The 13,320-nt window shown below is 51.9% G+C and overlaps 2 protein-coding genes across 2 annotated transcripts; one reads left to right on the forward strand and one right to left on the reverse strand.

The window, feature by feature from the left end:
* The first annotated feature begins 269 nt into the window (after positions 1-269).
* On the forward strand, positions 270-3,036 carry TrAFT101_010224 (uncharacterized protein). Its single transcript, XM_024902800.2, has 4 exons — positions 270-924; positions 992-1,970; positions 2,055-2,581; positions 2,653-3,036. Exons 1-4 carry the CDS (start codon positions 691-693, stop codon positions 2,896-2,898), a joined length of 1,986 nt encoding a protein of 661 aa, XP_024756016.1. The 5' UTR covers positions 270-690; the 3' UTR covers positions 2,899-3,036.
* Positions 2,945-11,557, reverse strand: TrAFT101_010225 (uncharacterized protein). Its single transcript, XM_066128883.1, has 3 exons — positions 11,055-11,557; positions 9,628-10,927; positions 2,945-9,514 (listed from the first exon to the last, which is right to left on the reverse strand). Exons 2-3 carry the CDS (start codon positions 10,091-10,093, stop codon positions 3,954-3,956), a joined length of 6,027 nt encoding a protein of 2,008 aa, XP_065985009.1. The 5' UTR covers positions 10,094-10,927; positions 11,055-11,557; the 3' UTR covers positions 2,945-3,953.
* Positions 11,558-13,320: the final 1,763 nt, after the last annotated feature.

Consider the following 13,320-nt stretch of genomic DNA (forward strand, 5'->3'; position numbering starts at 1 on the left):
CTTGATTGCTATACCGTGGCCTCTAAGGCCCATCCGTGGCCAATTACCACGTGATTCGGCTCTTGGCCATCCGCGCATCGGCCTCACTAGAAGTGCCATCACGATAGTCGAATCGCAGGCAATACGCGGCCAATGGCGAGGATTGCGAGTCGTCGCAGTTCTCGGGGATGGTTCGGTCGCCGGCGGAATTAAATGCCAGAATTCAAATAGAAAAAGGATAAATGCCATTAATTTAATGCCTTCTGACGCGTGAAGGCGAGGCGCCAGAGCCGCCATCTGCTGCCCATGTACACGCGCATGTAGACGGATAAACCTTGATAACTTAGTACCATCGCTCCGTTATCTTCAGTGGTGGTCGCAAACCAACTCTCGCCACTCCAGCTCGCAACCAACCACGCGCAGTCGCTTTCTTGCTTGATCTCTACAAAGACGGTGTGGGAATCTCGTTATTGCATCTTTGTTACCACTGCTCCAATATCTGCTGGCTTTGCCAGGGTCGAGACTTCCCTAGCCCGAATTTTTTTTGCCTCCCAATTCCACCACCTTCCACTCCTTATCGTCCATCTGGATGACTACGCCTGTTCCCTGATCTGATCCTCAACCTCCCTCCCTCTCGCGCTCTCGCTGCTCCTACCGATATCGCAAGCTGTCCTCAAGCCTCGTGAATCCGTCACAGCTGGCAAATTCAACATGTTGGATGCGTTCGAGGTTCTCACCACGTCTGGCGTCGTTGTCTGGTCCAGGACTTATGCGCCAGTCAGCCCCGCCATCGTCAACAACTTCATTGCCGACACATTCATAGAGGAGAAGAATGGCAGCATTGCGCCCACCGATTCGCAGTCGGCCGCGACCAATCCCGCCTATAGGAGCGATCAGCACACTCTGAAATGGACCTTTGTTAAGGAATTGGGCTTGATCTTTGTGGTATGGAAATTCCCCATCAACGTCATCCTCCGCCCAGTATACTGACAACTGCCTTGCCTCACACCAGGTTGTATACCGTTCTCTGCTGCACCTATCATGGGTCGATAAGCTGGTGGATAACATCAAAACCATCTTTGTCCAACTCTACGGTGATCAGCTCACCAAGCCCCATACGACCCTCGTCGAGTGCCATTCGTTTGATGAATATTTCGACCAGCAGCTTCGAGAACTAGACAGATCGAGCAATATCGGAACTATAAGCCCTATAGAAGAAGAGGAAGTGCCCTCAAACGGTCAGCAATCGGCGCCTGGCCTGACTTACAGAGGTCGCACACTCAATGGTGGCGGAGCTGGCACTCAGGACCCCGTCTCAACCGACTCTACGCCTATCCCAACGCCAGATGCCTCACGCCCCTCAACCCCTGGCAATTTGGTTGTTGCCAAGGCCGGCCCTGTGGCCAAGATGTCAAGAAGAGCTCGTAAAGCTCAAAACAGTAGCTCGGCGCCGGTATCCTCTGGAGACGAGTCTTTGACCTCGTCTCGGCAGAAGAAGGGCGCCAAGGCGACAAAGAAGGGGCGCAAATGGAATGCAGAGGGATTCGCAGACGAAGAAGACGATAGCCTACAGCTGGATTACTCCCAGCCTAACAGAGCAAGCGAGTCGGAAACCGAGGCGGTTGGGCGGTCCAGTGCACTTGATGCCGTCGAGTCGTCGACCTGGGGATCTAGGAGTAAAGGAAAGTTCATCCTCAAGGATTTGGGAGATGAGGTACATGACATCCTGGCGTCGGCAGAGGCTGAGAAGGCCGAGAAAGCCGCTCGCGCAGAGTCCAAGACGGGCCTTTTGGGCTCTGGAGTCAACACCATTAGCGGCCTCTTCCGAAACATTGTGGGTGGCAAGACGTTGACCAAGGCGGATCTTGAAAGTGCAATGAAGGGCATGGAGGACCATTTGCTGCGCAAGAACGTAGCCCGTGAAGCAGCCGTTCGCCTCTGCGAAAGCGTCGAGAAGGAGCTGGTTGGCGTCAAAACTGGAAACTTTGAAAGTATGTTTGGCAATCCCTCGCCCCCTTTCTTTACCGCCATTCCGTTCTTTGCCAAGGACTTTTACTCATGATTTTGTGTTTTAGGTATCAACGCCAAGATTCATTCTGCAATGGAATCATCTCTTACCAAGATGCTCACCCCCACCTCATCGCTTGATCTTCTCCGCGAGATTGACTCCATCACATCTCCGCCTGTCACCTCGCTGCGAAAAGCTCGGCCCTATGTCATCTCAATCGTCGGCGTCAACGGTGTCGGCAAGTCTACTAATCTGTCCAAGATCTGCTTCTTCCTGCTACAAAACAAATACAAAGTCCTCATCGCCGCCGGTGATACTTTCCGTTCCGGCGCCGTTGAGCAGTTAGCCGTGCACGTGCGAAACCTCAAGGAGCTCACGGCTCGAGAAGGCGGACAGGTAGAGCTGTACCAGAAGGGATATGGCAAGGATGCTGCTGCTGTCGCCAAAGATGCCGTTAGCCATGCAGCTCAGGAGGGCTACGATGTCGTCCTCATCGATACGGCTGGACGAAGGCACAACGACCAGAGACTCATGTCGTCGCTGGAGAAGTTTGCCAAGTTTGCCCAGCCCGATAAGATTCTCATGGTTGGCGAGGTACGTTTTCTGTCACATTACATCCGATGCTCGAAATATATTGATTCATCTACTAACATTCTGTCCTATAGGCTCTTGTCGGAACAGATTCCGTTGCCCAGGCTCGCAACTTCAACGCGGCCTTTGGCTCGGAGCGTGCTTTGGATGGCTTCATCATTTCCAAGTGCGATACTGTCGGTGACATGGTGGGAACTCTAGTCAGTCTGGTTCACGCGACCAACGTGCCCGTTGTGTTTGTGGGAGTCGGTCAGCATTACTCTGACTTGAGGAATTTTTCTGTCAAGTGGGCTGTAGGAAAGCTGCTGAGCAGCAACTAATAATGTATAACAAGAAAAATGAGCACATGAAACCCTTTTTATTTTACACCTTGGTAATTTTGGATATAGTAATTTGATACGATATGCGGAACCAATTGAAAAATTGGCCACCTCTGCTATCATCGTAATACACTTTCACTTCAAAATACATTTACAATATAATAATACCTTGTGGTAGAATCAAGTCGTTTTTCTCTAATCTCCTTTTGTGAGCTTCTTTTTTCATCATTAATACTATAATCCTGCATACTAGTCCATACTATGCATCGAATTAACCATTCTTTTCAATCCAGCATTCCATCCTGTCATATCATAACCCCCTTTTCAATTTCACATTATTCGCCAGGCGGCTACAATGAGCGCGATCTGGGAGTTCATATCCATCCATCCATCCATCCATCCCACCATGCATATAAAAAAGAGAAGTACAAAGGAGATAAGGGGAAAAAAAAAAAAAAATAGGAAATTGAAAAGCCAAACAAAAAAGCTCAACGGGGGCAAAACAAGGCCAGCGTCTGAGTCTAAAAAGGTGTGGTAAAGAAGAAAAGATAATATGTATCAATATCGAAAACCGAAAATCAAAAAACCATCCAGCTTAAAAAACGGAACAAGGCTTTTTTTTTTTTTTTTTTCTTAGATATAGTGCTAGCGAGAATTTTTTTTTTTTTTTTCTTTTTTTTCTTTTGGTAGAATTTTTGCGTGTATCTTCCAAAGATGAGCGACTTATTAAACAAGCAGCACAAAAAATCCAAACGGGTATCTCTTTCTAGGGGTGGTTGATGTTTTCGCATTCTGATATTTGATCCGGAGAAGGTAACGAGTGATTGTGACTCGATGAAAACCTCAAGTTCGATGACATATATAAATATATCTTTGTATATGTATATCTCTTCATTTCGGCGTAGGGGGGAAATAGCGGACATTACCGTTAAAAAAAAAACGAGACAAAGGAAATGATAAAGGGATAACAATCTTGTAGAGTTATAAGAGCGCATCGCTCAGTAATATCAACTTTTATTCTTCCACAACAGCGCAAACATCAAACATCATGCTGCTCAGTCCTCTTCAAAAAAGTCATGGTCGTCAAAGTCACCAGGCTGCGCATCCTCATCATACACACTCTTGTGTCCTAGGTGAGGAGGTGTCACCGGCTCGGCTGCCAACTCCTGACGTCGAAGAGGGAGGCCTTGGAAGGGTTGCTTGTCAGACCTATGAGATACATTTGACTCTCTACGTGTCCGATCATGAACGCTCTGGCCTGTGAATCGTCTTCCGATGCTCGAAAATGCCGTAGGCTGCAGTTGGCTGTCCGGCGTGGGGGGCTGGCGAAGAGCGGTAGCTGGAGGGGTGAGAAGCCCGCTCACCATGCCGCCGTTCTGCTGCGTCGAGTCATTTCTGCTCTTAGTAGGAGTGGAATTGCCCGTGACAGCGGGCGAACTCAACACTCCCGAAATTCCTCGGAAGCCAGACTGGCCACTCTTGCGCCAACTATCCCAAGCCGCAGCGATAGGAGCAATGGTTTGCGCTACACGTGGCGTCGCAGCTTGAATTGTCTGAGCAATGTTGGGGAGAGTTATGGCTGAGCCACCATTCATGGCCCTCTCACGCTCTTGTTCCTCCATCTGCAAGTTGGCCTTGAGTCTGATGGCAGCATCCTTGACAGCGGCACGGTCAAACCTGTCTCCCGAAAGAGCCGTGATGATATCTTGAAGATCTCCCTGTCTCACAGCAAGAAGCTCGCGCAGCCAGTTAATCTCGTCGTCGCGCTTCGAAATCTTGGCTGCCGCATCGGGATCAAGTTCAGCAACAGTCTGTTCAAGTTCCTCAATGTGTTGTTCGCGGGCCTGCAGCTGTTCTTGGAGAACCATGATGGATTCCCGGAGAGCTTGTGGGGAGATCTTTTCAGGCATCTCAACCCGCTCTACTGGTTTAGCCATCACGGGGCTCAAGATAGAAGAGTCAACGCCAGCCGACTTCGCTGCTTGAGCTGCGGCGGCAGCGGCCTGCTTCGTAATCTCAAGTTTCTCTTCAAGGTGAATGACACGGTCTTGGAGAAGCTCGGTCTTGGATGTAGACAAGCTGAGACGCTCCAGGAGGTGCTGCTCTGTTCGCTGACCGTCCTCAGTTGCGTTGTTCAACTGGCGCTCATAACGAGCCTGAATATCCTCCAACTCGTTCTGATGCTTTTGTTTGAGTTCACTCAACTCGGCGATCCTGGTGGACTGCGCTTCCTCTAGAAGCATCTCGTTCTGCGCCTTGGCAGTATCAATCTGAAGCCTGAGGTGGTCAAGCTCAGCGCGCAATTTCGCGTTCTGCTCCTCGTACTCTTCTCGGACAACGTTTACCTGGTTGTTGGCATCCTCGAGCTCGGCCTGCAGAGACATGCGAGTCCTCTTGACTTCGCTAGCCCCAGACTCACGAGCCTCTTCAAACTCGCGTTGATATCGGGCAGCAGCCTGCTGAAGCTTGAAATTCTCGCTGCGAAGCTCAGAGAGCAGCCCCTCAAGGCGATTGCACTCATTGACAGCACGCATACCAGTCCGCTCGTTATCTTGAAGTCGTTCCATTTCGACTTCGAGACGTTCTCGAGTCTTGGATTCAGCTTGCAGCCGAGCTTCCAAAACCTCTTGGCGCGCCAGCATGGCCTGTTCTTTCTTGATGCGTCGCGCACTTTCCTCTGCCACCTCGCGAGCGGCCTGGCCCATATCGTTCTGAAGCGAGAGGAACTTGGATCGCCATGACTCCCGAAGTCGCTCGTTTTCTTCAAGTTGGGAAACGACACTATCAAGTGATTTATGCAGATGCTTATTTTCATTCAAAGCATGGCCGAGCTCACCATTGCTACGGCGTGCGGCTTCATCAGCTCGTTCAGCCTCTGCTCTCCAAGTATTGTTATCTTGGCGAACGTTGCGAAGATCGGTTTCGAGGACATTGATCCTGTTAACCATTTCAGCTTGGTGGTGGGTCCAGTGATCACGAGCAACCTCCATCTTGGATATTTGCAAGGCAGTCTTGCCTGCAGAGTGCTCCAGTGACTTGATGGCCTGGTTTCTTTCTTCCACCACTTCACGTAGTCGGGTCTCTTCTTCGGAGGCATTGCGTAGCAAGCGTTGAACTTCGGACAAATTATCTTCGGCTGCACGCCTAGCTTTGACTTCCTGCTCATTGGTATCCTCTTGCCGTCTAACCCTCGCTTCGAGCTCGGCAACACGGCCGTCGAAAACGCTTCGGTTAATAACTTCAACTTCCACAAGTGCCTCTGTAGACTGTAGCTTTCGGTTGAGCTCAGCAACTGCATCTTCTGCAGCCCTGCGCTCATTAACCTCATTCTCAAGGCTCTCTTGGTCTAAGCGATGTCGCTGCTCGAGATCCATAGCCTTTGTCTCGAGTTCACGAACCTTTGCAGCAAGCTCTTCATTGGACTTAGCTTGCAGCAAGCCCTCGAAAGGAGTAGAGTTGGTGTCATCGCGAGGCGTGTACCTGGCGCTGGTAACCAGCAGTTCTTTGATCTCATCAAGAGACCTCAGGAGAGTTCCATCGCCAAGAGCTTCCGTATTGGCAGTTGGTAGGTTGCTACGTGACTGCGAAGCAAGAGCTTCGACAACAATTGAACGAAGCTGGTCTAGTCTTCGGTCTCTCTTGGGGCTCATGGAGCGACGAGGAGCAGGCTCATCGTCTTCATCGTCAGCGTCGCTCTCCTGATACTCGGTTGAACCACCACGGACATCACGTCGGGACGAGGGAGCCCGCTGGTCTTTAGATTTGAGAGAGTGAGAGAGAGTAAGGATAGCCTTCTCAAGGGGTTCAAGTCTGGATGCCAGGAGCGTACCAACGACGTCGTTAACACGGCCGTCGAAAAATTGGGCACGATTCTCAAGCTTCGAATGTTCCTCCTCTGAGAAAGCAGCTTCCCAGTCACTAACTTGGTCACTCTCAAGCTCGCCCTCTTCAAATCCGCTACCTCGTCTCAGAACTTGGGCGCTCAGTGGTGGGTCTACAAACGGATCTTCCAGTTCAGTACTCAACATTGGCTGAGACGCGTTGTCTGGAATGTCGCTATACTTGCGTGGAATAACGCTCATTTTCTCGCGCGCATGGTCTGAGGGGATATGCAACTCATCCGACGATGCATGAGCTTCGACAGCTGGATGAGGCCACTTGAATGTCTCAATGGATTTGTTAATGCCCTGAGAATGATCTCTCTCCATTCGCTGCATGACCGCATCAATCTCCTCAAAAGTAAGCTCACGCTTATCGCCATTTGTAGTAGGTGTAGCGTTGAAACCGCTTGTTCCTTCTTCTGCAAACTCAATTGTGTCATCGTCATCGTCATCTTGCTCAGCAGCAACAGCCGGAGTCGGCTCTGCGAAACGAGATGAGGCCAAACCAGCTGGCTTAGGCAAAGGAAGAGCAAATCTGGACCCAGCCAGACCTTTAGGAGTAAGCTTGCGTCTGGCAATTGCGAGTTGAGGATCTTCAGGAGCAGATTGAGCATTGGGCTGTGTGGATTCAGATAAGCCTTCTCCGTCTGAGCGAGCTTCGGTTTCGTCCGGAAGGTCTGGAAGAGACGCTGGAGTAGCCGCTGACAAATGTCGAGGAGTTAGTTCAAAAGATGACGTCCATTTAATGGATGCTTCCGCTGGTGAGGTCTCAGAGGGAGCAGCAGTGGTAACTTGGGTATCAATCTGGTCAACCGAAGACATGGAAGTATCGGCAGGCAACACAGCTTCTCCATCAACTGAGCCTTCCTCAGCAATGCTCCGCGATTCTTTAACCGACGATTCAACCATGCCAATGTCTTCACCTCCACCTTCTTCTTCCTCTCCCTCTTCCTCTTCCTCTTCCTCTTCAATCAAGTCGTTTGGTCTCTCAGCAAAGAGAGGCACATCATCGCTATCAGCGGCAGCGCTCTTAGCTCGCTTAGCTCGGGAGTCGTCCTGAATGCGACCATCAGGCTCTCTAATATCACCTTCAGAAGCCACTGGCGATTGGCTAGTAGGTCTCAAGATGGGGATGGCTCTGGACTTCTTGGGAGCAACAGAGTCAGCATGTTGATTAGGTTCAATCCTGATATTAGTAAAGATAGAATCGGTCCGTCTCGGGAAACCCTTGGTGCCAACTTCAGCAGTATTGGATGCGGCGCCTTGGGGTTGGAAAGGTGTAAAAGCGGGGGCATCAGGCCGGAACTTGGGACCAGAAGAAGAAAAGTTAAACTCGCTCTGCCCAGGAGCAAATGCTGGGGCATTGACATTGATCTTGGCTGCTAGAGGCTGCTGTGGCGGGACTCCGAAAGGAGTCTGCTCCATAACATCTGGCGCGCCAGCATGATACACGCCAGGCTGGAAGCTAGGAGTGTTGAAGTTGAAAAGGCCAGGAGTGAATGTGCTTGTTGGGTTAAACTTGAACTCTGGTGCTTCCACGTTGAACTTGGACAAGGAAGACTTGCTGTCGTTGGCTGAATGTTGGCTACCAGCGTTGTTAAGGGACACTGCGTCCTGCCATGGGTTGCTTGAAGCAGACACATTCTTTTGATGCTGGCTAAAGGCAGCAGCAAAGTCGATATCCTGAATAGGGGTGCCGAGATTGCTGGGATTGGTTTGGATTTCCTCATAAGCCTCGTCGACGCGCTGAGTCTCCGGAATGTCGTTCAATGGGCCATATGGTGGCATGCCACCCTGGTTAACGCCTTCAGAAGGGTCATTATCCCGATAGAAATTCTGGGTGAGAGAATGGCCGCGGCTGTGGGGTCGTGGGTGGTGCAAGACGAGAGGCTTGCCAGGTTCATTAGCGAAATGCTCAACCTGCGCAAAGCCGCCAGCAGAAGGCTGGTGAGCATGCGCAGCGGCAAAGGGCGGGTGAGCAACGGATTCTGCTCTAGTCTGAGGATTGTAATCCTCGTGTTCCAACTCATTGCGCAGCTGTTCCTCCAGGTGATATTCGGCATCATCAATCTCGGCCTGTAGTTGGTCGGCGTTGCGTTGCGTAGGCTCTGGAGTCTTGGATGGGCTTTCGACACCCACATGTTCTTCCTCTTCTTCGTCTTCTCTAACGTCCTGAAGACGGGGAGAAGCTCTAGCGTACTGCTGTGGTAGATACTGCAGTGACTGATGCCTCTGGTGTAAGTTGAATGCTGGGCTGCCAGCCTGGTGGAATTCTACACCGTAAGGAGACTGGGGAGACATGATGCCATTGAAATTCACAAGGGATGGCGAATCCTGAGGACTCATAGCTTGCAAGATACCGGCCTGGTTGGGCCATCCCTGCGGTGGCTGTTGGAAAGGTGAGTTATTTGCAGGGAATGAGATGGATTGCCGTGCATTGAATTTCCCAGCCACGCTGAAAGGTACTGGCGAAGCGCCCGATGCCAAAGGGCTCTGGTTGGCGGCAGCGCCGGGGATGAAGGGAGATGGGAACGGAAAACCGGGTACCGCATGGTTGCTGGACGCTGAGGAAGTCGGAATTGGGGGTGAGAATGGCAGTGGAGGATACTGAGCTGAAGGTAGGCGTGAAGGTTGTGAAGATATTGAGGGCGCAGCTTCGGCTTCATCGTCGCCAAATGAGACGCCAAGGGCCCTAAGCTTGGCTTCTTGTAACTCATTGACGTAATTCTTCCACGCTGTGACAAGTAGTAATGTTAGTCGTCAGCCTCTTCAGGAGATCCGTCCATATATATATATATATACACATATATATATAGAGAGAGGGGGGGGCTATCCATATGTAACATACCATTCAGGTCTGGTAAGACTACTGTAAAGTCTCGTTCACAACGCTCTTGCGCCAAGTCCTCAAAACTTGGCCAAGCCTCTCTGCTTTGAGATTCACCAGTCGTATCATCCTCTGCCGGCAAATCAAAGCCGTCTACGTTATACCCCAACTCCACCCATGAATCAAACATTCGCTCAATCTCGTGTTGTCGAAGAGGAAATGGTGGTCGTCCTGGGAGGCCGCGCTCCTCATCTTGTGGTAGCATAATCATGATGCTCTTACCCTTCCATGGTACCTTTTTCTTAATTCGTGGCGCAGCAAGCGGTTCCCTGGGCAGGGGCTTCTCTGAGACTTTGATGGGCGGGATCGAAGGCATCGCCTTGTTGCCGTTTACTTGTTCAGGTCCAGGCGCCGCCATGTCGTTGTGATTGTTTGGGAGCGACAGGCCCACGACCGAGCCCGTCTCGGTGGCGACTGAGCTCGCCATATCGTCGTCTATTTCCGATTGTAAAGGATCACCGGCCTTTAGGGTCTCGACGCTAGAGATAGCACGAGGGTGTCGCGAGGTGGATCGAGACTTGGCCCTATATCTGCTCGACGGCCTAGGTGTTCGAGGATCTCGACTTTGATACCAGTCAGCTTCCGAGCCGCTCAGTGAAGAGTGCTCGCTGCTGTCTCCGTCGCTGAACCAGAGTCGAGCTTCCGTGTTCTGGTCGCCGGCGGTGTGAGTGCGGATCCAGCCCTCGGTAAGTCCCCTGTTCCGACGCCTGGCCCTGTGCACAAGCACGGCAGCGGCAGCACTCGTGGGTAAAAGCGACTGCGCCGGGGTTTGAGGCCGTCCGCTCAGGATAATAGGCGGCGGGCGCAAGAAAGGAGTATTGATATCCAAGGAGTGGATGGGGAAGCTCTCGGACACGTCGCTGTCAGACCCCTCGCTTTCGTAGCTCTGGCGCCTGAGGTTGACGTCGCTGCGGAGATATGGAGAGCCCCAGCTGGCAGTGCCAAACTGGTCGTCGTCAGAGGCGAGGTTGCCGTCACTGTCGTCCTGTTCGTCGTCGTCGATCTGGAAGTCGTGGATGTCAAATGCAGGCGCCCTCAAGATTGCCGAAGCCCGTTCGGATAGCTTGGGGGCAGGAAGCAGAGGAATCGCCGGGGACGATCCGAGGTCGTCGTCTTCGTCGTCGGCCGTTGAGGCTGTCGACAAGGCGGGAGACGTCGGGGTCCTGGATCCCGGGCTAGAGTCTCCAAGGCCGTCCTGCGCAGGTGCAGCAGGAGGAAGAGGGATTGTCGACGTAGCTGGAGACGACGTCGTAGCGAAGTTCTACACGGCGGGAAAAAAAGGAAGAGAAAAAAAAGAATTAGCTACTCTGGACTTTTAAAGCACATGGCGGTGTTGCTGCACAGGAAGCGGGCCCCGGCCAAGGCGTCGGATTGGAGATGCTGCTCACCAGGTGAGATCAGCGCAGACGAAAAACGTGTTCGCCTGCAGCTGATTCTCAACATCCGCCTACTGGGAGTCCCTCTATTTCTAACTCGTCCGTCCCGTCAACTGCCAGGGACACTCCAGGAAACACACAGCGACTGGCCGTCGGGGGGTGTGAAAATACGCGACGCGTTGACGAGGCCACCGCGGACGGATTAAAACTAAATAAGAAAAAGGGGGGGCGGTGGGAAACTGGGGACCAGGAAAAAGGCGCGGGTGTGTGAGTTGCGAGAGTGTGTGTGCTGGTACAGTATCTTTTGCTGGATCGGATCTGGAGTCGAACTCGGGGCAAAGCACTCAAGCAGCGCCGGGACGAGGACAGAGTCGATGAGTGGCCGCAGTCATTGGGGAGCTGGGCTGGGGCGGGTCTGGGGTCAGAGAGCGAGGCTCGCAGCGTCAGTCCAGTCTGGAGGCGAGAGATGGCACGGCAAAGAGGACAGACGGAGGAGAGAAGAAGAGAGGAGGGGAGTGAGCAGATGGATGGGCCCTGATGGAGAGCTGCAGCTCCGACTGAGTGTCGTGGCCCGGTTGCCAGCAAAGAGCTCCAGCGGCCTGCGTTTTGCATCGGTTGGGCCTTCAGCCAATGGCCAGTATACGGGCATGCCTAATCCGACTAGAGAGCAGCCCGTATAGTGCTGCAAATAGTAGGTCGATGCCCCCATCTGGGCGATGCGACTCCATACGAGCGCTACTACGGGCCATATCTGGCCTGGCATCTGGGCCTAGCATTACGGGGAATTAGAGTGCCATTACTAGAGAGACAGTTGAGAAAGAGCAGCAAACAGGCATATGGCCTGCACCAGCGCTCGGTAGTTGCTGCTAAACACAACACCACCTTTTTGCCTCGCACGCCGGTGCTGGACATTTAATGAGAGGTTCCGCTGGCCAGACCCAGTGGCGCGCTGAAGTAACCCAATGTCGGGTGGCAGCGACAAGGGTCCAGAAGGCTGCCACGAAAGTCGGTACGAGGCTTGAGGTACAGGTACTTGGCTCGGCCTGGAAAAGTGACGGTGAAGTGAGCGAGTCGCCGTCTCAGACACTTTACTGTAGGTGCTGAATCGTACGCGCTCGTAGCCAAAATGCAGCGTGGGTGACGTAGCTTTTCTTTTTTTCTTCTTCTTCTTTTTTTTTTTTGTTCAAGCATCGCCGCCTATGCAGAAATGCATGTACATGCAGCGTGAGTTGGTAGTGGCTTAGAAAGATGGAATACCCAGAAAAAGAATTGAAGCTGAGACAATAATGGCGAAATAACTGCTCAAGTGCTTGTGGTGGCTGACCAGTGATCCGCCGCTAAGGGAAAATAAAGCTGGAGCGTGATTGTACCTTGACTTGGGGCAAATGTACCAAAAACGCGGAGAGACGACGTCGAAACACTCGGCCAGACTCTAGAGGGCTATTGGAACTACCTACTACCCCATACCGAAGAGGAGCTGCGAAACAGGCCTTTGCAAGGACTCGGGTACTCATTGTCAACACGGGCCAGGTCAAACCACAACGGCTAATACTTTCTGTTTCGGTACCTGCAGTCTGCGCTCAAGTTGCTTGAATCAGCACAACTTCTATATTGCGTCAGAATGCAAACCCTCAACTGGCTTTTGACCTCTTCTCGGCATGGCAGGAGACCGGGCGCTAGCACAAGCACAACAGATACTCCGAGAGTATGTACAGTACTTGGCAGCCACTTTTAGAGCGTCATTCGCCCCCCACGAAATACCACTAAAAGCCGTCACGCCGGAAAAAAAACATTCTGCTTCACGTGTCGCGCAGATCAATGCTCAACTGCTCATGACCCTTCATGACGACGCGATCGCCCTAAGGGTACTAGACAACGCAATACTGTACTACATAGTAGTTGTAGTAGTATTATTCAATATTCATCTATATTTATGTCATGGAAGAAAAAAAAATATTGCAGCTGCTTAACTTGACATCATGGTGGCCAGCACTCCAAACCGCGGGCACATCCCCGTGCGAGTCGAGTACCTGTACTTTCTCTAGCCCCAGGGGTCGCGGGTTCAATCCTCGGGAGCTAAAAGACACCGGTGGGGGGGCCACGAAGCGGCTGTGAGCCACCGTTTGAGCGTTTGTGCCACACCTAGGCAACAAAAAATGCTGGAGATTTTAGATTGACTTTTTAGCGTCAGCAACATTCATAACAACGTATTGGGAATATCCCTGTGTCTGCTGAAATGAGCAAGCCATGATGCTACCTCGTACTACTCCAGAACTAC

The sequence above is a fragment of the Trichoderma asperellum genome, chromosome 6, assembly GCF_020647865.1.
Source record: "Trichoderma asperellum chromosome 6, complete sequence".
Taxonomy (NCBI): domain Eukaryota; kingdom Fungi; phylum Ascomycota; class Sordariomycetes; order Hypocreales; family Hypocreaceae; genus Trichoderma; species Trichoderma asperellum.

Coding starts and splice junctions, on each gene's coding strand:
- TrAFT101_010224 (XM_024902800.2), top strand. CDS start 691: ATGTTGGATGCGTTCGAGGTTCTCACCACGTCTGGCGTCGTTGTCTGG. Junction 1,971..2,054: donor CAAAACTGGAAACTTTGAAA/GTATGTTTGGCA, acceptor TTTGTGTTTTAG/GTATCAACGCCAAGATTCAT. Junction 2,582..2,652: donor AGATTCTCATGGTTGGCGAG/GTACGTTTTCTG, acceptor TCTGTCCTATAG/GCTCTTGTCGGAACAGATTC.
- TrAFT101_010225 (XM_066128883.1), bottom strand. CDS start 10,093: ATGGCGAGCTCAGTCGCCACCGAGACGGGCTCGGTCGTGGGCCTGTCG. Junction 9,515..9,627: donor AGTCTTACCAGACCTGAATG/GTATGTTACATA, acceptor TACTTGTCACAG/CGTGGAAGAATTACGTCAAT.